This window comes from Mesoplodon mirus (assembly GCF_964341445.2).
Source record: "Mesoplodon mirus genome assembly, chromosome: 19".
NCBI classification, from domain to species: domain Eukaryota; kingdom Metazoa; phylum Chordata; class Mammalia; order Artiodactyla; family Ziphiidae; genus Mesoplodon; species Mesoplodon mirus.
In genome coordinates this window covers 54,117,980-54,145,661 of record NC_138995.1, presented here as the reverse complement: position 1 = coordinate 54,145,661, position 27,682 = coordinate 54,117,980, and the positions used below count along the sequence as shown (strand labels likewise).

At 59.3% G+C, this 27,682-nt stretch overlaps 2 protein-coding genes across 3 annotated transcripts; both read left to right on the top strand.

Annotated features, from left to right (window-relative positions):
* The first annotated feature begins 3,660 nt into the window (after positions 1 to 3,660).
* CD79A (CD79a molecule) lies at positions 3,661 to 6,883 on the top strand. The gene is made up of 5 exons (XM_082607653.1): positions 3,661 to 3,750; positions 5,125 to 5,415; positions 5,663 to 5,781; positions 6,339 to 6,407; positions 6,536 to 6,883. The coding sequence occupies exons 1-5, from the start codon at positions 3,675 to 3,677 to the stop codon at positions 6,647 to 6,649; spliced, it is 669 nt and encodes a 222-aa protein (XP_082463779.1). The 5' UTR covers positions 3,661 to 3,674; the 3' UTR covers positions 6,650 to 6,883.
* Positions 6,884 to 7,921: 1,038 nt separating this feature from the next.
* ARHGEF1 (Rho guanine nucleotide exchange factor 1) lies at positions 7,922 to 27,371 on the top strand. Of its 2 annotated transcripts, XM_082608135.1 has the most exons (31): positions 7,922 to 7,992; positions 8,157 to 8,246; positions 12,649 to 12,691; positions 12,789 to 12,872; positions 13,360 to 13,473; positions 15,739 to 15,837; positions 16,103 to 16,145; positions 16,367 to 16,613; positions 17,069 to 17,098; positions 17,375 to 17,474; positions 17,621 to 17,717; positions 17,792 to 17,827; positions 18,063 to 18,200; positions 18,946 to 19,051; positions 20,308 to 20,475; positions 20,749 to 20,894; positions 22,538 to 22,684; positions 23,006 to 23,088; positions 23,320 to 23,445; positions 23,550 to 23,664; positions 23,785 to 23,885; positions 24,026 to 24,103; positions 24,301 to 24,376; positions 24,460 to 24,627; positions 25,118 to 25,205; positions 25,350 to 25,436; positions 25,793 to 25,860; positions 25,953 to 26,039; positions 26,407 to 26,570; positions 26,650 to 26,752; positions 27,035 to 27,371. In XM_082608135.1, exons 1-30 carry the CDS (start codon positions 7,937 to 7,939, stop codon positions 26,731 to 26,733), a joined length of 3,069 nt encoding a protein of 1,022 aa, XP_082464261.1. In that variant the 5' UTR covers positions 7,922 to 7,936; the 3' UTR covers positions 26,734 to 26,752; positions 27,035 to 27,371. The 2 variants fall into 2 exon arrangements, with proteins under 2 accessions (XP_082464261.1, XP_082464262.1); XM_082608136.1 differs by lacking the exon at positions 20,308 to 20,475.
* Positions 27,372 to 27,682: the final 311 nt, after the last annotated feature.

The window sequence follows — 27,682 nt, the reverse complement described above, 5'->3', positions numbered from 1 at the left end:
AGGGGCCCTCGCTGCTCTCCGACACCTTGCCTTTTGCGGTTCTCAGAAAAAGAAACTGAAAGTTCAAGCAGTGGCCCCACGTGGAGCCTTGGACCCTGCTGGAACAAAACGAGGGCCCTGGGGCTCAGGTGCTGCTTCTCTGGAAGGAGGTGGACAAGGAAAGCCGTCACTCGGGGTGGTCCTTTGTGTGCCTCCAGCCCAAGGTGACCTGCCTAGTATACACGTCCTTTTCCTGACCTACACTTTGGGGATCTCTGGCCTGGGCCCTGCTGTAAGATGGAGCTAGCTGTACCTGCCCCAAGAATTGGGATGCAGTGCTGAAGCTGCAGCAGGGACCCAGCTGGCAGGGGGCTGCTACTTCCCTCCGAAAGGGAGGGGCATGGACCCTGCATAGAGGCCAAGTTCCCAGGTGTCGCCCCCCACCACAGTTCTGCAATGGGACAGGAGCTCCACCTGTGATTGGCCTTCGGGTCCAGGTGGGAGATACAAAGGGCTTCCAGTAGGCAGGTGCTAAGCTTTGGAAGGGTCCCCTTACCACCCCGTGAGACCTGGCCCACCTCCCATTTGGGGAAAACTAAGATGCTGAGCCTGAGCTGGCTAGGCCAAGACCCCTGAGGTTCCCCCATCCCAAGTTACTCCTCAGATCAAACCTATTTCCTTCCAGTGCCAAGCCTGGCTGTGAGCTCCAAATGACTTGGGTTCAAATTCCAACGCTGCCCAAAATAATGCGCGACCTTGAGCAACCTACCCTCAGCCTTCTGCTTCTGCCTGTAAAGCTGCTTACTCCTCCCTGAGGGATTCGGGGAGATGCGAATCTTGGCTCAAAGCAGCACACCTGATAGACCAAGATGTTCAAAATGGAAAGAATATCAAACCGAAGAGTCCCCTACACCCGGTGGGGAATGAAGGTGTCATTTCCCCCCAGCCTGGAAGTTGTCAGGGCTGGAAGATCTGATCTGAATAAACACCGGACTAGAGCCTACCACGTGCAAGGTGCTTTATAAATATATCATTTAATACTCCGTAAAGTAGGTGCCAAAAAGCGGAGTTTGGAGATGGGGAAGATAAGTCACAGGTTGGGTAATTTGCCTGATGTCCCACAGCCAGGAGGTGGCAAAGCCAGCATTTGGACCTGGGCTCTAGCCACTACAGGGCACTGTCCCTTAGAAGTGGGGAAAATGAAGCCCAAAGGGTTACACTCCTGGGCATGGCCTTGAGCCAGTCACTCCTTGTTTGGGGCCTAAGTTTCCTCTTTTGCTGATTGAGGATGAAGATATTTCCCAGAGTCGTCCTGGGAATGCAATGCCAAGCGTCTGGTTTGCTCACACAGTGCCAGATACGCCGGTGCTGGGTAAGCGGGAGGTGGAATTGCCCAGACAGGCCTGCAAGCCTGAGAGGGCCTGCAATGCGGCGGCTGCGCCCCTCCAGCCACTGGGGGGCAGTCGAGGGCCTGGAAACCGGCTCAGCCAGGAAGGATGCTGAAGGAGGTGAATTCCTAAGGGCTGCAGCATCTGGATCCAGACTTCTTCCTACATGGGGGTTACAGGAAGAACTTTAGTACAGAGGGGCTAACGACCTGCTGTACAGAGAGGGACCCAACAGAACACCTGGGTCCCTGGAGGGAAGGAGGGAAGGCCCGAGGGCCAGAGAAGAGGAACTGTGTCCTAGGAACTGTGCTAAGCACACCGTGATATTCTTACAGCCTCACAGGTAGGGAGGTTATGCCCAGATTACAGGAGGAGAAACTAAGGTTCAGATGACCAGAGCTGAGATTCAAACCCAGGAGGTGTGAACTCTTGAGGCCCATGTTCTGTGTGGGTGATAGTTGCACCTTTTTTAAAAATTACAAAATACTTCAAGCATGCAAAACAGTATCTATACATAATTGTGTCACAAAGACCCATGGGACTTCCCTGGTGGTGCAGTGGTTAAGAATCCACCTGCCAATGCAGGGGACACGGGTTCGAGCCCTGGTCTGGGAAGATCCCACGTGCCGCGGAGCAACTAAGCCCGTGCGCCACAACTACCGAGCCTGTGCTCTAGAGCCCACGAGCCACAACTACTGAAGCCCGCGTGCCTAGATCCCGTGCTCCGCAACAAGAGAAGCCACCGCAATGAGAAGCCTGCGCACAGCAACAAAGAGTAGCCCCCGCTCGCCGCAACTAGAGAAAGCCCGCGCGCAGCAATGAAGACCCAACACGGCCATAAATAAATAAATAAATAAGACCCATGAACCCACCACCCAGCTTAAAAAATAAAACAAGACATAAAACTAAGACAGACAAAGCCATCTGTGTACCCTTCCCAGTCGCAAACTCCTTGCTTCCCCCAGAGGTAACCCCTCTCAGGAGTGGGGTATCACTCCCCTGCGGGCATTTACACCTTTACTGTAGACACGTGTCCCTAACCGCACACGCTGTTGTTTTGCCTTTTGAAAACAAGCCAGCCGGATCCTGTTATAGTACATTTCTTCTCATTTTCTTGTTATTTCTGAGATGCAGCCATATTGACAAGCAAAGCTCGGCCTCTTCTCCTGCTGTGTGCTACTCCATTGACTGACTATACCTCAATTTATGCATCCCTTCTCCTGTAAATGGGCTCTTCGTCTGTTTCCCAGTTTTTGCTACCAAAAATCTCCCTGCCATGAATTTTTTCATGGTGTCTCCTTATGTGTGTCTGTGTGTGCGTGCGTGTGTATGAGATGGTCCCCTAACCACTCACAAACATCTAAACAACCTCATGTCATCCCCTCAGGCCTCATTTTCCTCCCACTTGACCTCCAATAATGCTCAAAGGAAGCTGGTCACACATAAGTGACTTGGAATCCCTGCTCCACCACCAGACTGTATAAACTGGGCAAGTAACAGTGATGGTGTTCCCTCTCTGTGATGGCCTCAGCTTCCTCCACTGTAACATGGGGGGTGGCCTACCTTGCCCACTTGTGGAGAGGCTGAAATGAAAGAACACCAAGAAAGAGCCCATCGTGCCCCTTTGGGTGTCGGGAACATCAACTTATGTCACAACATCAGGGAGATATTTTTATCCTCATCTCTTGAATTAAAAATGCCAAATCTTGGAAAGGGAAGCCACCACCTAGTCACGGAGCTGGTGGGCCTGCCTCGTGTATTCCTCATGAGCATTTATAGTAACTAACACTTACTGAGCACCTACTACGTGCCAGGGCCTGTGTTCAGTGCTGTGCATGCACAACCTCTTTAAATCCTCTTTTCCAACCCCAAGGAGGGACGACACGGAGGCTCAGAGAGGGGACAAGTTTTGCCCAAGGCCAGTGAGAGGCAAAGACCAGGCTCGGAGCCACCCGCGTCCCCTGACCACCTGTGTGCAGCAGGCACCCCAGACTCCGGCTCCCTCGGGCTTCCTTTCCAGTGATGAGCCAGGCCTTAAACCAACCTCTTCCCCCTACCCAAGCAGCCTGGTCTCGGGGGAGTTGTGGCGGCCACAGGTGCAGGGAGCAGTTCCTCTCCACTCACAGCCTGAAGCCTCCCGGCAGGGGCTGTCCCCAGCCTGACAGCCAAAGGGCCCAGCAGTGGGGCCAGTGGAGCCCATCTCCGAAGGGCTGGGCAGGAAGTGGGGCGGGGTTTGGGGCTCGGCCGAGGTGGGATCTGGTACCCCAGGGCCGCTGCCACCCAGACAAAACAACCCACTGGGAGAAGATGCCTGAGGGTCCCCGAGCCCTCCAAACCCCGCGTGCCACCATCTTTCTCCTCTTGATCTTCGCTGCTGGCCTGGGTACGTGGTCAACAGGCAGGTGCTGGGGGGGGGGTTGGGGGGGAAACTGGGAGACTGTTGAGAGGGCCCAGGCAGTGGGGACGGGAGAGGAGCTGGCAGGAGGGGGGCTAGAAAAGACCCCGTAGAAACTGCATCTGCTTGACTGTCCCAAGCAGGCCAACGGGAGGCTGGAGGGGGGCTCAGCGAAGTTGATGGGGCATCCCCCGTGGGGGAGGCACGGTGAGAGACACCTTCCGCACCCCCTCGTCCCCCCAGATCAAAATAAGGAACTAAAGTTGCCCTTGACTGAGCTCCAGAGCTGGGGGCAGGGAGGGGACTGTGGGTAGTGCTCAGCTTCAGGGGAGAAAAAGCTTTCTCCTTCTCTGCCTTGAATCCCAGTCACCGTCCCCTACGTAGGGAACCCCTTCTCGGTGCTGGGGGAGCCGGTGACCTTCCCCCTTCCTCTCCCACGCAATGCCAGCTGGCAGGGCTGTGACCACCCCGTTTGACGGAGGAGTTGAGAGAGGTGGCCAGTCACCCCAAATTTCCACTGGGAGCTGAGTTTGGAGTCCGTGACCCTCAGGTTGCTGCCTCTGCCGCCACCTCTCTCCTCCTCCCACCACAGACAGCCATGTGGACTGGCCCGAGGGCAGCAAGGGGGCCGGGGGCGGGGGATAGTGTCACAAGAACTGGGGCTTCCCCAGCCTGGGCCACCCAGCCCCCTCCCACCAACCACCTAGCTGAGGCCCTCCCCTAACGCCCAGCCCAGCCCAAACACTGAACTCACCCCTGGCCCCCAGCCTGACACACACAAAGTTACGCAAACGGAGGACGAGGGGCGGGCCCAGGGTCACAGGGCAGGACAGGCTCACAAACCAGCAGGAAGGGGCCCAGGGCCAGGGGGCCAGGGTTCGAACGCCTGAGCCACTCCTGCCGCCCTGGGCCTCAGCTGTCACACTTGTAAAACGGGATAATGAGAGAACCGACGTCTAAGGGTTCTGTGAGAGTTATACACAATATATAAAGCGCCAGGTGTATGGCCAGGCTGGGGCTGGGGTGAGAAAATAATCTAGGAGGGCCTGCAGGAGGAGGTGATACCCAAACTGATTCTAGAAGGAGCTGCCTGGCCGGGGCACTGCTAGCATTAGGGACCCGACTATCCAAGTGCCAGTGAGCTCAGTGGGGCCGAGGCTCGGAGCAGGTATGGAGAGGGTGGCAGGAGGTGGCTCTGGAGAGGCGAGTGGGGATCCCCCCAGCAGTGTGTCACTCACACTCTTCTGCACACACCCCCACCACACACACATGCACACACACAGCCAGGAGCGCTGTAGCGGCAGGGGCCGGGCTGGGCCTGTGTCTCCATCCACGGTCCCTCACGCATTCGCCTCTCCGCAGGCCCCAGGTGCCAGGCCCTGTGGGTGGACTGGGGCCCACCATCGGTGACAGTGAGCATTGGGGACGACGTCCGCCTCCTGTGCAGACACAATGGAAGCAACCCCAACATCACATGGTGGCGCATCCTCCAAGGCAACTCCACGTGGCCCCCTATGAGGCTCTCAGGCCCGGGCCCCAAGGGCGAGCTGATCATCCAGCAGGTGAACAAGAGCCACAGGGGCGTGTACAGGTGCCAAGTCGAGGAAGGCCAGAAGGTCCAGTGCTCCTGTGGAACCTACCTCCGCGTGCGTGGTGAGTGCACATCGCTCCACAGCTGGGGCCACCGGCTTCCTCACCTGTGACGGGGGGGGGGATGGAGCCAGTGCCTGAGCTCCTGCATCTCAGGCATCCTCGCTCCCCGGCTCACACACAGTGGCTGATTGATTTTCTCACCTGCAAGGTGGGGACTTCAGTGGTCTTGGGCCTCGATGGGGGTGTGGCCAGGAGGCCAGGGGAGGACTTGAGGTGCTGGGCTCTGAGCGGCTCTCCTTCCTCACAGAGCCACTCCCCAGGCCCTTCCTGGACATGGGGGAGGGCACGAAGAACAACATCATCACAGCCGAGGGCATCATCCTGCTGATCTGCGCCGTGGTGCCCGGGACACTGCTGCTCTTCAGGGTGAGCCACGCCGGGGACCAGCGGCCTCCTGGGTCTGAGGGTCCCACCTAAAACTTGACAGAATGGCAGCACCCACCTCGTAGGGGCTGTGAGGGCGTCAGGAATTTAATATAATGAAAGCATTTTACGTGGCGCTGGGCCCGGAGGGGCGTCCTGGCTCAGTCTCCCCTCAGGGTTGTCCTCACATTCCCCGCCCCCCACAGAGATGTCCAAATCTCCCCCTCTACCCAGGAGTGCCGTAGCCTCCAGATGTAGCCAAGGCCAGGGAAGATGGGGGCTGGTGTCCTCCCAGAGTCTCTGGCCAGCACCAGTCTCTCTTTAGGCCGTGGGGCAACTACAGCCATTTACTATTATTGTCGTTTTTATTCGTGGAGAAGAACAGGCAGTGGCGCCAGCCCGAAGGGCACTGGCTTGGACCCAGAGAGACCTGCCACTTACAGGACATGTGGCTCTGGGCATGTCCCTTACCCTTTCTGGTAAAGCACCTCCTGGCCTCCATGAGGGTCTGAAAACACATTCTCGCCCCCCATTCACGGAGGCTCCCAATCCCCCAACAGAAACGGTGGCAGAACATGAAATTCGGGGCAGATGTCCAGGATGACTATGAAGATGAAAATCTTTATGAGGTGAGTGGAAGGTGGGGTAGGTGCGTGTCTGTGGGCGCGGCTCCTACAGGGTCCCTCCCTGAGGTTGGCTGGGGAGCAGGGACCCAGGCGTCCAGGCCCTGAGGTTCACCACCCCGTTTCCACCCCAGGGCCTGAACCTCGATGACTGCTCCATGTATGAGGACATCTCCCGGGGCCTCCAGGGCACCTACCAGGATGTGGGCAGCCTCCACATCGGAGACGTTCAGCTAGAGAAGCCGTGACCCAGCCGGGCTGCCCCACCAGCTGGGCACCCAAACCGTGTCTCACGCCACTTCCTTGGAACCCACTCTCTTTTCACAATCTTTCCTGGGAGTATCCTGACTCAACTTCCCCCTTGGGAGTGTCCACTCTTCTTCCCTCTAGACCGTCCTCATCCCCTCCCCACACCCTAACTCAATCCTCCCCTTACTGCCTTTCCCAGGCTCCCCCCCATCCAGCGGGTAATGAGCCCTAGTCGCTGCTTCTAGGGGAGCTGACTGTAGCAGCCTCATTAGTGTCACCTCCCCCCTCCCTGCTCTGTCATGGCCACTTAGTGATAATAAATCCTTCCCAACTGCAGACCTTCGCAGGAGTCACGGATCTCATGGGGACCACTCCCCCTCCTCCTCTGGGACCCAGAAGTCCAGGACCTCAGCCCCCTCCTCCCCCAGCTCCTGACCACTCCCCACACCTGGGACCAGGTAGCCAGTCTTGGCTGTCCCCTGAAAGAACCAGGAAGTGTCTTGGGAAGGGCCCCAACCCAGGCCATGTGCCTGAGCAGAGGGGGACACAGAGGGGACCCAGGTAACCATATTCATTTATGCATATTTAAGTCCCAAAGACCCAGTGGACTGTCTGGTGAGACTGGTACCAAATTCTGACCATGGCCACACCTGTTCTCTGGGAGTGGACTTGTAGAAGTGGGATTTGGAGAGTCTGTGGCCCTAAACTGGGGACGGTGGGGAAATCCAGAGGCGGTTGACAGAGAGGGACAGAGATACAGAGTTTCTGAGCTAGAGAGGGGAGGGAAATCGAGACAAGGATAATGATGGAGAGAGAGCAAGTGAATCGAAAGACACTGAGGAGAAAGGGCATCAGAGAGAGACAGACAGCAGGAAGAGATAGGAAGGAAAGAAGGGTCCATAGAAAAATGGACATCGAGAGGCTGACCCCTGAGACTCCAGGGAAAGCAACAGTTGGGGAAATGACTGATGGCGATGCAGAAAGATCCAGACCCAGAGCTGGGGAGAGAAGGCTCTGAGGGAGAAAGTGACAAAGAGTTGTAAAGACAACGGGGAGAAGCAGGGGCCCAGGAGCGGGAGGGAAAGACCTCAACGGAAAAAGAGAGACAGACACAAAGAGAGGAACACGGACAGAAACACACAAAGGCAAAAAAAAAAAAAAAGAGAGAGAGAGAGGAAGACCAAGAGACACACAGAGACGGAAAGCAGGGGCGGCTGCTGCGCAGACTGAGGCGGACGCAGGGCCCCCAGCCTCGCCAGGGAGGTGATGGCCGACGCCAGAGATATATGAGAAAAGTGGAACCCGCGTCCTGCGGACGGTCAGACGGACTAAGCCGGCAGAGGTCGGGCGGGTCCCGGGCGGAGTGGGGGAAAGGAGGGGCGGGGCTGGCGGCGAGAAGGGGAAGGAGGCGGAGGTGCCGGGCGGGCCCGGGGCGCGGGCAGGAAGCGGGGAGGGGCGGCGGGGCGGGGGCCTCCGGAAAAACGCCCCAACTTCCTGCCCCGCCAGAGCCAGGAAGCGGGAGCCGGGACACCGGGCCCGGGATCGCCGAGCCCGACCTCGGGCGCCCCGCCGGTCACCTCCCCGCGCGGACACCAGGTACATCGTCCCTGGCCCCGCCCGGCCTCTCTCCCCTCGGCTGCTAGGGGAAGTGGGGAGGAGGAGGGAGGGGGCTGGGCGCTGCCGGCAGTGAAGGGGCCTCCTCCCGGCCCCGCTGAGCCAGCAGGCGCCCCTCCCTGGGCCTCAGTTTTTCCATCTGTCAAAGGGGACAAAGAGAGGAGAAGTAATACTTGCTCAGTGCCCAGTAGGTGAGATGAGGGCTGCGAGCCGGGGGTCAAGGCTTCCCAACTGTCTGGCGGAGGACGGATGATCACTCCCATTGCACAGGTGGGGAAACTGAGGCCCAGGGAGTAAAACCGACTCGTCCCAGGTCACATACATCGTGAGACCGAGTGGAGTTGGGATTTGAACTCGCAGGTGCTTTCAGCTAAGCGCCGTCCTCCAACCCCGCATGGTTTAGAGCCACCCAAAAGGAAAAACGACAATAACAGGGTCATAGGCCGTTGTGAAGCTGAAAGTTGCAGAACGCGTCTGAAAGCATTTTTTGGAAAGGTCTTTTTCTGGGTCATGAGTTATACCCTGGGAGATGGGTTGCAGAACTGGAGATCTTTTCCCATTGTACAGATGGGAAGACCGAGGCCCAGGGAGAGTTAATTACTTTTTCCAGGTTCCACTGCATGTCAGATGGGAAGGTATGCTCAAACCCAGGATTTTTGCTTTGCGGCCCCAGCGGAAAGTGTGAGGCGGGGTGGGAGGCAGTGCGGGGAGAATTAATGTACGAGCGTTGGGAATTCAAAGGGTCCCAAGTTAGGGCGGAAAGATAGGGTGGGGATCCCAGTCTGGGGGCTAAGGGCCGGGGCGACTCGGTGTTCTCGGATTGAGCACTGGTCTGGGGGCTGGAACCATCCCCACCTCTGGCCTGGGGGCGGGGGGCAGGGGGAAGGGGGCGGGGCCCGGGAGAGTGACGGGGCAGTCGAGATACGGAAACGCCAGTCCTCCAAGGCAGGCCAGAGCGGCCCTGTCTGGCCAGCGTGGCTCAGTGGAGAGCTAGAGCGGCCGGCAGGAGGAGTAGAGTCTCCTGGGCTGGAGCCTGGCAGGAGCGGGCTAGAGCGGCTGGAGGGAGGAGTGGAGCTGGAAGCAAAGGTGGACTCTGGGGTGGCTAGAGCGACTCGGAGGCGGGGGTGGGGGAGCCCGGAGCCGGCGCGCGGAGGCTTCGGTTCTGGCAGCAGCGGTGCTTCTCCTCCGACCCGGAGCAGGTGAGGGACGCGGCCCCCGGCGGGCGTCACACCCTGACTCCACACGTCCTCCCCAGCATCCCTGACCATGCACACTGCCACGTTCCCTGTAGGATTTGGGGCCGTGTACACCCGCCACGTCCTACATATGATTTGGGGCTCGTGTAGACCCGCCACGCTCCATGTAAATTACAAGGTCCTACAGACCCTCCAGGTTCCTGCTGCCCCCCCCGCCCCATGGAGGTCCGGCTCCTTACAGATGTGGGGTTTCCATAGATCAATAGCATCCGCTAGAATCCGGGGCCCTGTAGATCCTGGGTCTCGGGGACCACCACACTCCCCTATAGAATTCTGGTCCCCTTTTAAGTCTCCAGAGATCCCGTAAACTGGCTTCTTTCCCTTAAGGACTTATGATCCTGTGTGATCCAAGGATCCTTGTAGACCCACCTTATGTCAGATAGAATCTGAGTCCTTATGCATTCCAAGGGCTCACCTTGACTACTCTGTATTTTAGGTTCTTTAAGGCTCCTAGAGGTTCTTGGAGGCCAGGCTCATCCACTCAATATCTTATAGACCCTGAGCCCTGCATAGAACCCAGGCACCCATGTAGCCCTCACACATGCCCGCTTTGCTCTAGGACCCCCACCCTTAAGAACCTTCTGAACCTGCCCTCATCTCCACAGCCCCATGCACATAACACCCCCTCTGCTGGACCCCAGGGCTTGTCAGTTGCCTTTAGATCCATCTGACCGCTTCAACCCATCATTCTCTAGCCTTTGTGGGACCACGCCCCATCTTCTAAGCAACCACGCCCCTCCCCAATCCTCTCTGAGCCCCAGGCCTCTGTGGGGCAGCTGAGTCCAATCTGCACTTCTGCCCAGGCCACAGTGCCCACATACCCCTGACATCCAGACACCATAGGGAAACCAGACGTGTCTCAGCTTTGGTTCAGATTTCAGTTTCCTAAGGTCGGGGTGGGGATTCCCCATGTTCCAAAGCCGTACATTCTGGGAGTTAAATGCATAAATTCTGGAGCCAGACTGCCTGGGTCAGAATCCTGGCTCTGCCTCTTATGCACCGTGCTGCAGTTTCCTCCTCTGTAAAATGGGGATAATAAGAAGAAGACTGATTTCACAGGGTCACTGAGAGGATTAATATCTATCAAGCATTAATACTGTTCCTGGCACGTAGTTAATGGCACTTAGTGTACATCAGGTGTTAACTGTTATTTCCTATCATTGTGATGAGGAATAAAAGAGATAATACACATGAAGTGCATGTTCCGGGGCCTGCCTGGCATGTAAGCATTTGCTCAGATAACGTGTGTGTCCTCGCCTTTGCCCTTTTGGAACCTTCCCTGCCTCTGTCAAACTTTTCCACCCCTGAGTGGGATGAGCAGGGACCCTCCATGTCCATGGTATGCTTTCCAGCCCAGAAGTTGCAGCTGATGGCCTGGTGAAGGTTTTCTTTTTCTTTCTTTCTTTTTTTTTTAATATTTATTTATTTGGCTGTGCCAGGTCTTAGTTGCAGCATGCGGGATCTAGTTCCCTGACCAGGGACCGAACCCAGGCCCCCTGCATTGGGAGCACGGAGTCTTAACCGCTGGACCACCAGGGAAGTCCCCGGTGAAGGTTTTCTATCTCAGATGGGAGTAATGATAGCATGGGGTGCTTGTGGTTTTGAGGGTTCAGTGATTTACTCTGTGAGAAGCACTTAGAGCAGTGCCTAGCACACTGTAAGTGTGGTGTAAGTTCAGCTCTCATAATAAATTACTATTATTTTTCTGCCTTGTTTTGCAAATTTATTTATGTGAACATTTAACAATGCTCAGATCTTAAGTCACCCAAGCTTGAATGTTGAACAAATACACTTTATGGAAAAGAATAAAAATGAGGCCTGCTTGGGTGAACCCATAGGATGGCATTTGGACACTCCAGAAAGCATCATTGTTTAATGATCATAATCAAAATCCCAGCTGCCATTTATTGAGTGCTAGGGAGGAGGCCTGTGGAAGAGGGAGAGGGGTGGGTCTCCAGCGACTAGGGTTATAAATAGCTTTGGGCTGTGGGGAGAACCCCCCCGCACTGGTCCACCCCACCCCTGTTTCCACAACGCCTTCCCACCTGACACGGGCTCGAGTGGCATTAGTCAGACTAATTAAGGACCCAGAAGATGTCAGTGGGAAGACGCTGGGAGAAGTGGAGATTCTAAGGGAGACAAGATGGGAGAGACAGCGAGAGATGGGAGGGAGAGAGACAGTGACGCAGACAGGTGCGGGGACAGTGGCTGCAGGAACCAGATGTGGGGAGACAGGCAGAGGCTGAGGGGAAGACGGGGCAAGAGAAGCAGGGGTGGGACCTAGCGGAGGGGAGGCAGGGACAGTGGGAAAATGAACAGGTCCGAAGGAAAGGCGAGAGAAAATGAAGAAACGGAGCAGAGAGTCAAAGGCATGAGGCAGATTCAGTGGAGAGGCAGCTGGGGACAGGCGAGCCGGCAGACACACAGACAGACCGGACAGGTGGACATAGGGTGAGAGAGATAGACACCCCTTGGGATGAGCTCTCTGAGGCCCATCCCTTGTGTTCTGGGATGGAAGCCGGAAAGATGCCAGGTCCCTGAGGGGAAGAGGTGGGGTCGAGGACCCTTGGTCCTGAGGGAGGAGGGTTCAGAGTTTGGTTTTCTCGTGTGGAGAGAGTTGGGGGTTGGGGGATTTGCCCTTGTGATTTCCTGTCGCAGGAAGCAGGGCTGGTGGGTTCAGAGGCAGCATCCTGCCCCAAGCCTGTCACAGGTCAGAGCAGAGCCCCCAGGCCCCGGTTATCTCCCTCCCAGCTCCCCTTTAGCCTTTCCACCTCTGCCCTTTCCACCCTGCCGGCCCTGCCTCCTAGGACCCAGCCCCCAGCCCCTCCTCCATCGGGGACCCAAAATCGCAGGCTGTCACGGCCACAGCTCTCTCACGGACCCAGGCTCCTGGGCTCCCGCTTCCCCCCCACCCACCCACCCACAAGGCTCCCTGTCCTTGGGCTCCCTGCCCTGGCTGGCCTCTGAAGGGCTCTTTGTAGCCACACAGAGGCCCCATTGAGCTGTGGAGGCCGGGATGGGGGCGGAGGCTGTTTACTCACCTTGGCACCTGGGCCAGGAATCTGTGAGTAACCGCCCTGGGCCGCCCTCTCCCACCCCTCTAACCGCGGCCCCTCCTCTTCCCCCAGCCCTGCAGAGCCCATGGAGGCCGAAGACGTCGCCCGAGGGGCGGTGAGTGGAGAGAGCGGAGGGAGCCAAGGGGTGAGGGGACTGGGGGGCTGTGAGGTGGGGAGCACTGTGGGCTGAAGCCATCCCTCCCCTTCCACAGGCCCCAGGGCCCCCCCGGCCTGGCCTGGTTCCCATCAGCATCATCGGGGCTGAGGACGAGGATTTTGAGAATGAGCTGAAGACGGTGAGAGGGAGGTGGGGTGGGAAAGCTTCTGTCCCAGGCTCCCTGGGGCCCCAGCCCTCAAGTCCCGTCCTCAGTGTCCCCTCTCCCACCTTAGGTCCTGTTCTCTGTCTTCAGTCGCTGTCACTCGGCCTCCTCTCACTGCCCATCTCTCTTTCTTTAATTTTCCTGGTACCTCCTTCCTCAATGCCCCCCCATTACAGCACATACTCTCACCCTGTTTAACCCCAGTTTTTATTGCTGCCCCCGCCCCCGAATTACAGCACAGATCCTCATCCATCTCTCCTGATTCCTGTCCTCTTCACCCACCATTGTAACGTTAAATCTCATCCATTCTCCCCAACCCCTGACTTGCCACCATCACAGCAGAGACACCATCAGCGCCCCACCTGCCAGCTTGGATCCATCGGGAAGTGCCAGGGAAGAGGGAGGGTCAAGCCCCAAGCCCCTCCTCTGCTCCCCACTGGCTCACTCCCATCCCTGCCCCCAGAACCCCGAGGAGCAAAGCAACCAGTTCCAGAGCCTGGATCAGGTGAAGCGGCGCCCGGCCCACCTCATGGCCCTCCTGCAGCACGTGGCCATGCAGTTCGAGCCAGGACCCCTGGTGAGGGCGGGGCTGGGCAGGCACGGGGAGGGGCGGGGAGGGGAGGGGAGGGGCGGGGCTGGGACCTGCCACAGTGCTCAGTGCGTTAGACCAGCGAGGATGAGCCAGGCGGGATCCAGAGCGCACAGCTTGAGAGCCAGGAAGCCCACCACGGGATGCAGACAAGGTTGCAGGTGCCCCGTGTAAATTTCCGAGCAGTGGGCGCAGCCCGGGAGAGTAGGCACGGCAGAGTCTGAGAGCAACGGAGAATCCAGCAGCCTGGCGGAAACCATGCCCCTGGCCCCCTTCCGTGCCCACAGCAGCATCACCCATCAGTGACAGCGCCTTTTCACAGACTCTGGAAATCAAATTCTCTGCATGTGCCACCAGTCAGTCCTTCAGAGCTGGTGGTTGGGAGAAAACCGTTAGCCTCCTCGGGTCTAGGCGGCACAGTAGGCTCTGGTCCAGAAACAAGGAAACTGCTACAAGCAGCCCACGAGGCAGAGAGAATGTAACGGATGACCCGGAAAACTTGTTATCGGGCAGAAAATACCGGGGAGGTGTGCATGTGGAGCCATGCCATCTGGGAGACACCTGCAGAGTCTAGAGAACCCAGCAGGTGACTTGGGGAGGAAGAAGCCACAACACTGGCTGGAGGGGGCTCTGTGGACCAGGGTCCCACCCATCCCAAGAAGACCCCGTGCAGCCCAGCGCAGGCTGGGAGCTGGGCTTAGCCTAGGGCACTGCTCTGTACTGGAAATGCGTGGTAGATCCCTCCAGAAAACAAGGAGACTGATGGGAGTGGCAGGAAGGGAGGCCTGGGGGGCGCAGAGAGAAGAGTGTATCGACGGACACCAAAGCTTCAGAAACTGGCAGGCAATCAGGAAATTGCCAGAAAAGTGGCTACCCCCTCCCCTGGTGCATGGAAGCTCTGGCCCTCTGGGCAAGGGAGTCCCCCTGCTGAGCCTGAGGGTTTCTAGAACTTGAACTCCTGGAATTTAGCCCAGGGATTGTGCTGACTGCTGTGTCCCTTTTTTTGTTTTGTTTTGTTTTGTTTTTTAAAGAAGATGTTGGGGGTAGGAGTTTAGTAAGTTATTTATTTATTTTTGCTGTGTTGGGTCTTCGTTTCTGTGCGAGGGCTTTCTCTAGTTGTGGCAAGTGCGGGCCAGTCTTCATCGCGTTGCGCTGGCCTCTCACTGTTGTGGCCTCTTTCGTTGCGGAGCACAGGCTCCAGACACGCAGGCTCAGTAGTTGTGGCTCACGGGCCTAGTTGCTCTGCGGCATGTGGGATCCTCCCAGACCAGGGCTCGAACCCGTGTCCCCGGCATTAGCAGGCAGATTCTCAGCCACTGCGCCACCAGGGAAGCCCTGCCGTGTCCCTTTACAGATGTGGAAACTGAGGCCTGGCCAGGGCCAGGGGACCCAGATGGCCTTCGGCATTTTGAGATTTGTCCTCATGCTGTTTCCTCACCTCCTTGGCTGGGGGAGGGACCAGGAGATAGTCATGGTCCCTTGGGCTGCTTCCTGTTGGTCTCTGATGGAGTTTTGCTTTATGGGGGCATGGGGAGGGGCCAGGCATAGATTACTGGGGCGAGTCCTTAGCACACTGAGACCATGTCCCTTACCTGATGAGAGTCCCCCAGGAGCCAGGACAGGTTGGAAGCCCCACAGCATTGCCAGTGTCACCGAGCATAGGGCTGCCACGTAGGCGACCTCAAGGAGCGCTTGATGAGTGAGTGAGTGAGTTGAGTGCCACTTGTCTTCCTGTCTGTGTGCCCCGTGCCGCTGTGTACTAGGCCCTGTCTGGGACACAGATGAATCAGAGCGTCCCCCCCACCACAGACACACACACGCCCTCAAGTAGCTCACGGTATTGCTAGGCAATGGGGAGCAGTAGAGACAGGCTGCCTGAGATCCAGTCCCAACTTTGTCACTTACTAGCTGTTTTCTCATCTGTAAAATGGGATAACGATAGTCCTCCCCGTGACTGAACAGGTTAATGCGGCTAAAGAGTTTGCACAGCGTCAGGTACACACCGAGCCCACTTACTGTAGCTGGGGGAGGCGGTAGTAGCCGCAGCAACAGAGAAGACAGACCAAAGAGCCATTTCACAGGAGAGAAAATTAACGAAAGCCGTGGTGGCCTGGGGAGGCAGGCAGGGGCCTGGTACGGGGATGAGGGACATCAGGGAGCCCTTCGCAGAGGGTTTGCGCCCCGAGGCGTTCCAAGGGGCAGTGCGGTTTGGGTGGGGTGGGAGGAGGATGGGTCACGCTTTGTCTCTCCCAGCTCTGCTGCCTGCACGCGGACATGCTGGGCTCACTGGGCCCCAAGGAGGCCAAGAAGGCCTTCGGCGACTTCTGCCACAGCTTCCTGGATAAGTGTGCGGTGAGAGACACCTTCGAGGGGGCCCCATCCCCTGTCCCCTTCGCCCTGGACAGCCAGCCTGCTCCTCCCAACCTCCCGTCTGCTGAGGGCAATGTGAAGGGCGGCCTGGTCTGGGGAGACCCTGTGCCAGCCCGGCCCCCCCTCCACTGCTCCCTCCCCTCAGAGCATCGTACCCACTGGTACTTGGGCCGCCATCCCGTTGATCCCAACACTGCCCCCTTCACTGCCCAGTCCTCCCCTTGACTCCATTCTCTTCCCTGAGCAGATTCTTCGGGTGTCGGTCCCTCCCACCGTGGCCTTTGAACTTGGTAAGGAGAGGAGAGGGGATTTGGGGATGAGGAAGTGTTCTCTAGCAGGGACCAGGAGCCCCCCGGGGAGCGGGGGGGCGGGGAGGCCGCACTCTCATGCTCCCAGGACAGGGGATTGTTCTTCCTTCTTCATGGCCGCCACAGCCCAAGGAAGCATAGCTGTCAGAGTCGAAGGGTGGGTGGGGAGTCACAGCCCAGGGAACTGGCCCCTGTCCCCGCAGACCGCACGCGGCCCGATCTCCTCTCCGAGGATGTCCAGCGGCAGTTCGTGCAGGAGGTGGTGCAGGCCCAGCAGGCAGCCGTCAGCCGGCAGCTGGAGGACTTCCGCTCCAAGAAGCTCATGGGCATGACGCCCTGGGAGCAGGAGCTGATCCAGCTGGGGGCCTGGGTCGGGCGGGACCGCGCCAGCTATGAGGCCCGGGAGCGGCACCTGGCCGAGCGGCAGCTGACCCACCTGGAGGAGATGCAGTGAGTGGGACCAGCCCCTCCGCAGCCCAGAGGGCGCCCTCTGCTGCCACGTTCCTTCCGCTTGCAGGCTTCCTCTGCAGCTGCAGCGTTTATTTCCCAGCGTTTGGGTTCCTCCCCTGACTTCTGGGGCCCAGCCCTGGCATTTTAGTCCATCTGGTTTTGCACCTTCCCTTCCCAGCTCTGGGGTCCCTCCTAGTTTCCGGGTCTTGTCCACGGTCTCGCATTCAGGCCTGGGCTTTGGGTCCTGTCCTTGCAACTCTCACGACCCCGGGTGAGAGTCTGTCCTTCAGTGATTGTCTTTCCCAGATGCGTCAGCACCCCCCACCCCCCACCGTCTGCCTCTCCTCTCTCCCTGTCCCAGCTTTGAAGGGGACAGCAACCTGGACAATTGTGCTGGGTGGTCAGGGACCCCAGGCTTAGCAAATTTGTCACAAACTTCTTTCTTCTTCTTACAGACACACCATCTCTAACGATGAGGAAAAGAGGTGATGGAAGGAGAGAGGCCGGCGGGGAGTTTGGTTTTCTGGGCCCGAGGGAGGAGGGCCTGCCTGCCCAGGGGCCTGGGCGTTGAGCAACATCTCTGGCTCCATCCTCGAAAACCCTCTCTCCCCCGTTTCCTCAGATACTCAGCAGGAAGAGGTCATGGGGCTGGTGTGGGAACGAGCGGAGGGGAAGCTGTGAGGGTAGCAGGGTACCTGCATCCGTGGGAGCGTGCGTGGCAGTGTGTGTGTCTGTGCGTCCTCACCGTCCCCTCCCCACAGTGCTGCTGTGGTCAGTGCCATCACCCTGTACATGCGCCACCTCGGGGTGCGGACCAAGAGTGGGGACAAGAAGTCGGGGAGGAATTTCTTCCGGAAAAAGGTGCTTCCCTGAGCGCCCAAACCTGGCCCTTACCTCCCCAGAGACCCCCCAGGGAGCCTCGAGACTCTGCACCGCTGGGGTCTGATCCCTCTTTGTTGGCATCGGCACAGAAATGCCCAGCCCCCTCCTCCCCCCACCTTCCATAGGTGATGGGGAACCGGCGGTCAGAAGAGCCGACCAAGACCAAGAAAGGACTGAGCAGCCTCCTGGATGCCGCCCGCTGGAACCGGGGAGAGCCCCAGGGTGAGGTGCCCAGCCTCAGCCCCGCCCCGACTTCCCCATGCTGCCCCACCTCATGGTCCCATCTCTCGTTTCAGCCCCAGATTTTCGACACCTCAAAGTTGAGGCTGATGGTAATAGTCCTGAAGCTAGAGCATCCATCCTGGGAACTGAGAGAGGAGGGCAGGGGACCTACTAGGTCTGAGGGAGGAGGGGCGAGGGGCTGGGACTCCTGGCTCTGAGGGTGGAGGAGGGGTCTCCTGGGTGATGGGGAGGATGGGGCGGAGCCAGCATCTTGGATCCCCAGGCCTTTGTGAATTAGAGTCGCTGGACTCTCATATTCCCCTTTGTCCTTCACTGCCTCCCCAGGTGAGAAGCCAGGCCTTACAGAACGTAAGGGAGGTCTGGGGGTGCCCTCCCGGGACCGGAATGTCGGAGCTCCTGGGCAGGACACCCCCGGAGTTTCTCTACACCCTCTGTCTGGGGACAGCCCTGACCGGGAACCAGGTGAGAGTTTCCTGGGCCCCACAGCAAAACAGCCCCTTGGTTCTCTGCCCTCCCTGCTCCTGGTCACCAGGGTTATTGATAACCAACCCCTTCCCTCGGTTTACCCTTTCCACGGCTTTCTTCGCAAGCTCGCACCTCTATTCTGGTGACAGGTTTCCCCACGTCCCTGGACTACGTTTCCCATCAGCCCCCACGGCTTCATTTCCCAGAACACTCTCTGAGTACATTACCAGTCAGCTCCCCTTAGATGGTGAGCCGGGCTGCTCCATGAAATTAAGGTCTCACACTCCTTGGGTGGCCCTCAGCCCACTGGATCTCAGACTGCTACTTGGCCAGGCTTGGGTTCAGATCCTGGCTCTGCGCTTGACTTGTGTTAGATCTTGGAAGTCACTCCTCACTCTTCGAACCTCACTCCCCTCACCTCTAAACGGGTACATTCTCTTCCCACAAGTCCCAGTTGGGTGTCGGGAGAATGCATGGATGTGGAGGCATCCAGTCTCCTCCCCGAGTGCGAGGCTGGCACCCTAGTTTTGCAGCATCTTCACCCACTGAGCCCCACCTGCCCATGGCCCTGTTCTCAGAGGTCTTTCCATCTGTCCGTCTCCCACTGAAGTATAGAGCAGCCACTTGGTGTCGGCCAGGCACTGGATGGCTTTAGAGGAACGGAGGCCGCCAGGGTGTGGGTCTCTCCGTGGCAGGGACCTTCCAGCCAGCCTTGCTTTCCCCACCCCCATTATCCCCACAGGTGTTGATGCCCTCCCGGAGCTGGGGGACCCGCCCCCGCAGGGCCCGGCCAGCCTGGAGCCTGCAGCGCCCCTGGAGAGCACAGAGGAGGGTGCTGACACGGAGAGGTGCCCAGGGCCGGGTGCAGGGGAGGTGCCGGGCGCAGGACCGGGCTTATCCAGTGCAGGGAGGGTGTGTGTTGGGGGTCGCACTGCCACCTGCACCTGCCTGTCCCTGAGCCAAGCCGTCTCCACTCTGCCCTGCCCCTCCCTCTCTCCGTCTTCTCCCTTTTTCTTCCGCTCTGTCTTTCTTCATCGCCCCTTTCCTTCCTTCTTCCTCCCTTTTTCCTTCTCTTCTTCCTCACCTTCCTTTTTCACTGATTTTCTCTCTCCCCCTCCCCCCTCTCTTTCTCTCCTTTCCTCCCACTCCCTCTTCCTCTGCTTTCCCTCCCCTCAGCCCCTCCTGGCTCCTCTCCCTCTGCCCCCACCCTCCGCCCTGCACTTCTCCATCTCTTCCGCCTTCTCTTTTAAGCCTCCAGCCCAGCTGCCTCGCTCCTGCCTCCCAGTGCCCCTTCCCTCCATCCCCCAGCCCTCTGTGCTCTGTGCCTGGGGGCCCTGTCCCCCTCACAGTTGGGGGGCAGGCTCTGCCCCCTGCCTGTCCTTGTGCCGCTGCTTTGGGGACCCTTTGGCGGGTGGGGGAGGTGAGTTGGGTTCCATCTGGGTCCACCTCTGACCCTGTGCCCCTCTCTCCCCAGAAGGTGGAAGAGGTGGGTGCCTGGGCCCTGGGTGGGGGGAGGGCTAGCCCCTCCCCCATTTCTCCCAGCCCCCCCCTCTCCCCATGGGCCACCCCCTCCCCTTCACCCCTGTGAGGGGTGGGTGGGCACGCCACCCTCAAGCCAAAGAGCTAAGTATTGAAATCCCCCTTCCCTCCCTCAACTCCTGCCTCTGTCCCCATCCCCCTGCCTCAGGGAAGGGAGGGGTCAGTTTTGTGCTCCATACTGGGTTCCCCTCCCCTCCTCCACCAATTTCAGTATCCCTTCTGGCCACCCCCCTCACTGCCCCAGCACCCCAAAGTCACACTGGTCCATCTGACTCTCTCCTCTCTTCTGTTGCATGTTTGATCTCTGTCCTGGTCTCTCCCTGTCTCTGTCCCTGTCCTGGTCTTTCCTTGTCTCTCCCTGTCCTGGTCTCTCCCCATCTGTCCCTGTCCCGGTCTCTCCCTGTCTCTGTCCCCGTCTTGGTCTCTCCCCGTCTCTGTCCTGGTCTCTCCCCATCTGTCCCTATCTGTCTCTGTCCTGGTCTCTCCCCGTCTCTGTCCCTGTCTTGGTCTCTCCTCATCTCTGTCCTGGCCTCTGTCTGACTCTGTCCTTGGCCTCGGGGTCCAGGCTGTCGGGGCGTCTGGGGCGCTCGGAGAGCCTGCGGGTGAGTGACCGCCGCCGGCCTTCCCGGGGCAGCCTCGGGGCTAAGGGCCGGGGTGGGGGCCGCTCCCGGAGCGACGTGGACATGGACCCCAGCTCCGCCACGGCCGTGCTTGGCCCTGCCCGACGAGCCACGTACGTCACTCCTCACCCCCCATCCACTGAGGCAGCCTGGAGAGTCAGGGAGGCCGGGGTGGGGGGGTCTTTGCCAGAATCACCAAGAACTGGGTGTCAGATGCTGAGGTCACTGAGGGCCTCCAGTGGTCACAGGAGAGGGGTAAGAGGCTTCTTTCCAGATCTGGGGGCTGGTCTGCAGCCCTAGGGGATGGGGTTGGACACTATAAAGAGTTGAAGGCTCCTCTCTGGGATGCCCTGCTCTGGGGCCCTAATGAGGCCTCTGTCCCACAGCCCCGAGCCTGGAGATGAGGGGGAGCCGGGCCGATCGGGACTAGAGCTGGAACCAGAAGAGCCCCCCGGCTGGCGGGAGCTCGTCCCCCCGGGCACCCTGCACAGCCTTCCCAAGAGCCAGGTGAAGCGGCAGGAGGTCATCAGCGGTGAGTCACCCACTGCGGCTGAGGACACAGCCCAGCTCCAGCAAAGTCAGACAGACGCAGGGAGATGTCCGTCTCGGTGTTACTTACACCGGGCAGAGCTTGAAGGCAGCCCACTTCTGACAGAGCACCGTTTGTTGAGTAAATTGTGGAATATTCCACGGAACGGGAATGCGGCCATGGCTGAAGTGACATTTCCAAAGAATTTTTTGTAGTGCAGGGCAGTGTTGATGTTAGGAGCCAGAAACGGTCTATAAAATTGTATTTCTAGGGCTTCCCTGGTGGCGCAGTGGTTGAGAGTCCGCCTGCCGATGCAGGGGACACGGGTTCGTGCCCCGGTCCGGGAAGATACCACATGCCGCGGAGCGGCTGGGCCCGTGAGCCATGGTCGCTGAGCCTGCGTGCCCGGAGCCTGTGCTCCGCAATGGGAGAGGCCACAGCAGTGAGAGGCCCATGTACAGAAAAAAAAAAAAAAAAAAAAAAAAAAATTGTATTTCTAGCGTAAGCCTGTGTTTCCTCATTTGGGAAATGTGGGCAGTGATGGTTCCTACCTCAAGAGACTGTCACGGAGATGAAGATGAGATGATGAGTGTGAAATGTTCAGCAGTGCTGGACCCAGGGCAAGAGCATGTGGATGCAGCTGCTGTTAAGACTGATCTTCAGCGCTCAGGGGAGAAAAAGATTCCCACCCAGAAAAGTTTGGGAAGATAATCAATACGTTAGCAGCGCTTACCTCTGAGGAGACAGATGATGGGAGTATCATTTTTGTCTCGATTCTGTGCTGTGATTTCAACTCATTTGTGTGTTGAGGGGAGTTTGGCAAATGTACAGTACTTTTGGAAGCTCATTTGGAAGTTAATTTACAGATTACTTAATAGTAAGAAGGGTTCTCATTCAGAATTTTTAGGGCAGTAGATAAATGCTTTTTGGGTCACAGATCCTTCTGAGGGTCTGATCAAAACATCAGCAGTGCTATCCGATAGAACTTTCTGGAATGATGGTAACATGCAATATCTGTGCTTTCCATCATGGTAACCACCAGCCATATAAGGGCTGTTGAGTGCCTAAAGTGTGGTGAGTACAACTAAGAACTGAATTTTGCATTGCATTTCATTTTAATTAAGCAATATTTGAAGAGCTGTGTGTGGCTCGTGGCTACCATGTCGGACAGCATAGCGGTTTCTCTCACCAGAAAAATATACATACGTATCACACAAAATGGTACATTTAGTCTCCGGGGACTTTGGGGGCCCCTGTAACTCAGACCATCAGCCTGTGCAGAGAGGGGGTCATTGTGCCAGAAACTGAGCCTGAGAAAACTTGCTGGACGGTTAGACATAAAACACAGCTGCAGGCAGTGAGGAGACCAACTTGTCTCGGTTTGCCTGGGACTGTCCCATGTCCCAGGAAAACCATGGTGCGGGGCAAACTGGGACCATTGGTCACCTTGGCTGGCTGCCCCAGCCAAAACAGAAAGGCAGTGGGGCTGAGGAATTCTCAGTGGCTATTTCAGGGGCAAGTGACTCCACCCAGAGAGAATCATCCCTGTCCCGTCCCCTCCTCCTCATTCCCCAGCCTGCCTCTGAGAGTGCCCCCCCATAGTTTGCACGCTCCCCAACCATGCCTCCTGCCCGGTGGCCCTGCAGAGCTGCTGGTGACAGAGGCCGCCCACGTGCGCATGCTCCGGGTGCTATATGACCTCTTCTACCAGCCCATGGCGGATGGGGGCTTCTTCTCCCTGGAGGAGCTACAGAACATCTTCCCCAGCCTGGACGAGCTCATCGAGGTGCATTGTGAGTGCAGGGCTGTGGCCCTACGTCCCACTGCCAGCTCTCTCCTTCGTTGCCTCAACAACAAACCCTGGAGCCTGGTCTCACGGGCAGCCACTGTTCCAGCTCTGGGGACGACCCCACCCCAGAACCCCAGAGCTCACATTCTAGGGACACATCATCAACAAGCATGTGGTGGGGAGTGAGGTGGGGGGGACAGGCCCACCGGCCCCATGGATCAGACACACACCCCTGCAGCCCGCCCCCCCTCACCAGCTCCCGACCAGCTCTGCATCCAGTCTCACGGGCCCTGACAGCACCCCTTTTCCTCTCTGCTCCCCGCAGCTCTGTTCCTTGATCGTCTGATGAAGCGGAGACAGGACAGTGGCTACCTCATTGAGGAGATCGGAGATGTGCTGCTGGCCCAGGTGAGGGTGCCCAGCCTAGGGCCACCCCCTTCCCCTCACCCCGCCCCCTCCTCCTGGCTGGGGACCTGAAATGCAGGCCCCAGGAGACCAGGTCTCAAGCTTTCAACCCTTTCAAGACCCAGGGGTCTGGGCCCCTAACCTGTCCTCCTGTCTAGGCTGCCATCCCCATGTGAGGCCCCGCTCCCCCCAATCCCACCTGAGACACCCTCCCTGGCCTGAATCTTGCTGTAGTTTGATGGTACCGAGGGCTCCTGGTTCCAGAAAATCTCCTCCCGCTTCTGCAGCCGCCAGTCGTTCGCCTTAGAGCAGCTCAAAGCCAAACAGCGCAAGGAGCCTCGGTTCTGTGCCTTTGTGCAGGTGAGGCGGGGGTCTGGGCCCCAGGGTCCCAGGGGAGGGGGGCCGGCGTCCGGGTCCCCAAGGCCAGCCGCAGCAGAGCCGCCTCAGCACCACCGTCCCCGCAGGAGGCCGAGAGCCGCCCCAGGTGCCGCCGCCTGCAGCTGAAGGACATGATCCCCACGGAGATGCAGCGTCTGACCAAGTACCCGCTGCTTCTGCAGAGCATCGGGCAGAACACAGGTAGCCACAGGCCCTGCCCCACGCTGCTGGGCCTCCGCTCTCTTGTCTCTAACCTTGGCCTACGGACTGGGAGCTTCCAGGGTTGGGGTTTACCGGGGCTGGTCTCCCCCTTGCCTGCAGAAGAGCCTGCGGAACGGGAGAAAGTGGAGCTGGCGGCTGAGTGCTGCAGGGAGATTCTACACCACGTCAATCAAGCCGTGCGCGACATGGAGGACCTGCTGGTAAGCCTGGGCGGGGCCCCGGGCCGGGGCAGTGGGGCGCGCGTGTGCAGGACCCCTGGCTTGTCCCCCTCGGGGTCACTGTGGGTCGGCCCCAACTCTTGGCTTGTCACAGTGACACTCCCTTCCCTTCCCTGCCCCAGCGGCTCAAGGATTATCAGAGGCGCCTGGATTTGTCCCACCTGCGGCAGAGCAGCGACCCCATGCTGAGCGAGTTCAAGGTGGCCCCGCCCCCACCCCACCTGCCCTCCGCTCTCCTCCCCTCCGCCCCGCCCTACACTTATGAGGCAGAAGCAAAGCTGGGGAAGTGACCCCCTTCTCATTCCCAGAGGGGCAGCCCCTCCTGACCCCATGGTCACCCCCACCTTCCCCTGCCCTGCCCTCACCTTCACTGACCATCACCCCTTCCTGCCTCCAGAACCTGGACATCACCAAGAAGAAGCTGGTCCATGAGGGCCCGCTGACGTGGCGGGTGACTAAGGACAAGGCTGTGGGTGAGCGCCAGGGCTGTGAGCGGGGGGCCGCGGGACAGGGCTGTCAAGTGAGGGTGCTGAGCACGGGCCTCGCCCCCCTGCAGAGGTCCACGTCCTGCTGCTGGACGACCTGCTGCTGCTGCTCCAGCGCCAGGATGAGCGGCTGTTGCTCAAATCGCACAGCCGGACGCTGACGCCCACACCCGACGGCAAGACCATGCTGCGGCCGGTGCTGCGGCTCACCTCCGCCATGACCCGAGAGGTGGCCACCGGTGAGCCCCAGGCACAGCGGGCCCCGAGGCGGGCCCAAGGGGAGGCCTGGCAGCCCAAGGCCGAGGCTGTGAGAGGGGGGGGCCCTGGGCTGGGCACGGCCGGGGCCCCAGGCCGGTTGTGGATCTTATTGAGTGAGCTGGGGAACTGCCCCAGGTTTTTGCACAGATGAGCAGCCAGTTCTAACTGGTATTTTGAAAAGACACCCTGGCTGCCTCTTGGGGGTTGTAGGCAGCAGGGGTGGGAGCTCAGAGCCCAGTGAGGGGCCGTGGTGGTGGGAGTGGTTCCGGGGGTCTCATAGGTAGAGCCAGACTGGGGGCTGTTTCCTGATTAGGTGAGGGAGGGTTCCGGAGGGAGGCACCGGGGGCGGGGGGTGTGTGTGTGATTTGAGTCGTGGGAGCCACAAGGTGCCACCATGATGGGGGCCTTCCCCAGGTGCATGTTGGCATCGATGGCCCTGGCTTTGAGCCTCACCTCTCCCTCCCCCTGCAGATCACAAAGCCTTCTATGTCATTTTTACCTGGGACCAGGAGGCCCAGATATACGAGCTGGTGGCCCAGACCGTGTCGGAGCGGAAGAAGTGAGCAGCTCTGGGTTCCAAGAGCGGGTGGAGGGGGAGGAGGCCCAGGCCCCCGGATCTCTGGGGACAGGGGTTGGGTGGGTGGGAGGTCCTGGCACAGGGTCTGGGGGCTCTGACTGCCCAGGGGCTGCCCTGTCTCCCCAGCTGGTGTGCCCTCATCACTGAGACCGCCGGATCCCTGAAGGTCCCTGCCCGCACCTCCCGACCCAAACACCGGCCCAGCCCCAGCAGGTGAGGGGGCCAGGGAGGCAAGTGGAGGGCAGGGGGCAGCTTCCCTGTGTGTCCCCAGAACCTGAGCTCCAGCCCAGTCTCCACGTGCATGTGTGTGTCCGTGTGTATGTGTGCACATGCGCGTGCCTGTGAAGGTGTGTACACGCGTGCGCCGACCCCACCACCATCCATCCGTCTCCTATCCAGGCCTCTGTGTCTTCCACCAGCCGGGCCTCTCTGTCTCCCTGTCTCCCAGCCTTGACCTCTGTCTCTGTCTCCGGACCTCCCTGCCTCCCCACCTCTAGTTCTCTGTCTCCCTGCCCCTGCTGCCCACCAGGGCCAGGGCTGCGGGGTCACCCAGCACTTGCTCCCCCCAGCACCCGTGAACCCCTGCTCAGCAGCTCTGAGAACGGCAACGGTGGCCGAGAGATGCCCCCGGCTGACGGTGAGCCTACATGGAGGGGTGCCAAGTGGGGGTGGGGTGTCCACAGGAAGCCCAGCAGGATCTGAGTCCCCTGCCTGCTCCCCCCGACCCAGGCCGGATGGAGAGAATCTTCAGCGCCCTCCTGCCCTTCTGCAGACCAGGCCCTGAGGGCCAGCTCGCCGCCAAGGCCCTTCAGAAAGGTAGCTCAGCCCCACCCCTGCAGGGCTGCCGCCAGTGGGAACAGTGCGGCCCCGACCCTGCACCACTGTCCTTGGTGGCCCCAAGTCCCTCTTCCTTTCGCGGCCCCGTCCCTTCCTTAACCCTCAGTTTAGCCTCTCCCTGGACCCATCTCCGTCCTCGGTGCCCTCCGCCCCGCCTCCACCCTAGCCCCAGCCTCACCTCTGCACCCCCTCACCTGGGGTGCAGAAGCCCCCAGCCCCTTCTGCAGGTCTGGCCAACCGGGAGCTCACTCCCACCCGCAGGCCCCTGGCCTCTTTCCCACCCCTCACTTCCCACCCATCCCAGCCCGAGCCCTGCCTCTGACTTTGTCCCTTTGCCCCTGTCCAGTGCTGTCCCTGAAGCAGCTCCTGCTTCCCTCGGAGGAAGACGGCGGGGTGGGGCCTCTGCTCGAAGGCGATGGAGTCCCAGAGGGCGGCCCCCCAAACCCAGCACAGCCCCAGGAAATTCGGGAGGAGCTGCTCAGCCTGGAGGAGACCATTAAACAGCTGGAGGTGGTGGCCTTGGCGGGGGGTGGGGAGGAAGGGGGCTGGCTCAGTGGAGGGACCCTTCTCACTGAGGATCCCCAACCAGGAGGTGGAGGAGGAGTTTTGCCGCCTGAGACTCCTCCTGTCTCCGCTCGGGGAGAACACTGTCCCCCAGTCTGGCTGTACCTGAGGCCCCCTGCCCCAGGCAGGTGAGTGGGGGACTGCGGGAGCCAGGCACCACCTGGAGAGGGGGGACCAGAGTGGCTTCCTCAGGCACTCCCCGCTCCACAGCCCCATCCGTCTCTCCCCACCCTGCCTCCTGCCTCCATCTGTCTGTCTCTGTCAGTTTCTGTTTCTCTGGCTCTTTTGTGCTCCTTCCCCACCCTCCCTTTCTCCCTGTCTGTTTCTCCCTCCATCTCTCTCCTCTTTTCTCTCCATCTCTCTTCCCATCTCCATCTCCCTTCTTCTCCTACATCTCCCCCTCTCCCCAGGCCTTTTCGCAAGAAGGAGAGGGCCACCCGCCACTGCACAGCTGCCGCAGCATCTCCAACCCCAAGGGCCTGAGGAGAGGGAGCCAGGCTGCCAGGGCCACGCCTAGGGGGGCCCAGCTGGGATCACTGCCCCCCGAACCTCCCACTGGCCTCGGCCTTCTCTCCCTCCTGCTTGGGGGACTCAGGGCTTCATTCCATGGGGGCACCATCTGGCCCCCATTCCTGGGCCATCTCAGTATTGCCCGGGGGGGGGCCAGCCCCCACCCCCAAGTGCCTTTGCTCTGTTTTTATACCCTGAATTGGAGGTTTATTTTTTAATATATATTATCTAAGGAGAGGTCTGTGTTTGTGAGGGCGGGCAAGGGCCCGGGTGTGGTGTCTGGAACCCTCCACAACTGTCTGGCGTCACCTCCTGCATCTGTCCTACCCCGTCGCCTCTGTGCCATTTGCCTTTCTCCAGTTGTTCATTCATTCGTCCCTGTGTCTTGACAGTGACTCCCCAGGCACCCCCCAACACCCCTTCCAGCTTCCACCCCTGAGCCCCCTGGTCACCCACGATGACGCTGGGCACCCTGCATCTCACACTTCTTTCTGTTCTTTTATTTTTGTAGTAAACTCTCTGGAGGTCGCTGGTGGGGGTCATGGGGC

Excerpts from the sequence above, each read along its gene's own strand:
- CD79A (XM_082607653.1), top strand. The coding sequence starts at position 3,675 with ATGCCTGAGGGTCCCCGAGCCCTCCAAACCCCGCGTGCCACCATCTTT. Across the intron at positions 5,416-5,662 it reads AACCTACCTCCGCGTGCGTG|AGCCACTCCCCAGGCCCTTC; the intron begins GTGAGTGCACAT and ends CCTTCCTCACAG. Across the intron at positions 6,408-6,535 it reads AAGATGAAAATCTTTATGAG|GGCCTGAACCTCGATGACTG; the intron begins GTGAGTGGAAGG and ends TTTCCACCCCAG.
- ARHGEF1 (XM_082608135.1), top strand. The coding sequence starts at position 7,937 with ATGAGAAAAGTGGAACCCGCGTCCTGCGGACGGTCAGACGGACTAAGC. Across the intron at positions 17,718-17,791 it reads GAACCGGGGAGAGCCCCAGG|CCCCAGATTTTCGACACCTC; the intron begins GTGAGGTGCCCA and ends CTCTCGTTTCAG. Across the intron at positions 20,895-22,537 it reads GCGGCAGGAGGTCATCAGCG|AGCTGCTGGTGACAGAGGCC; the intron begins GTGAGTCACCCA and ends GTGGCCCTGCAG.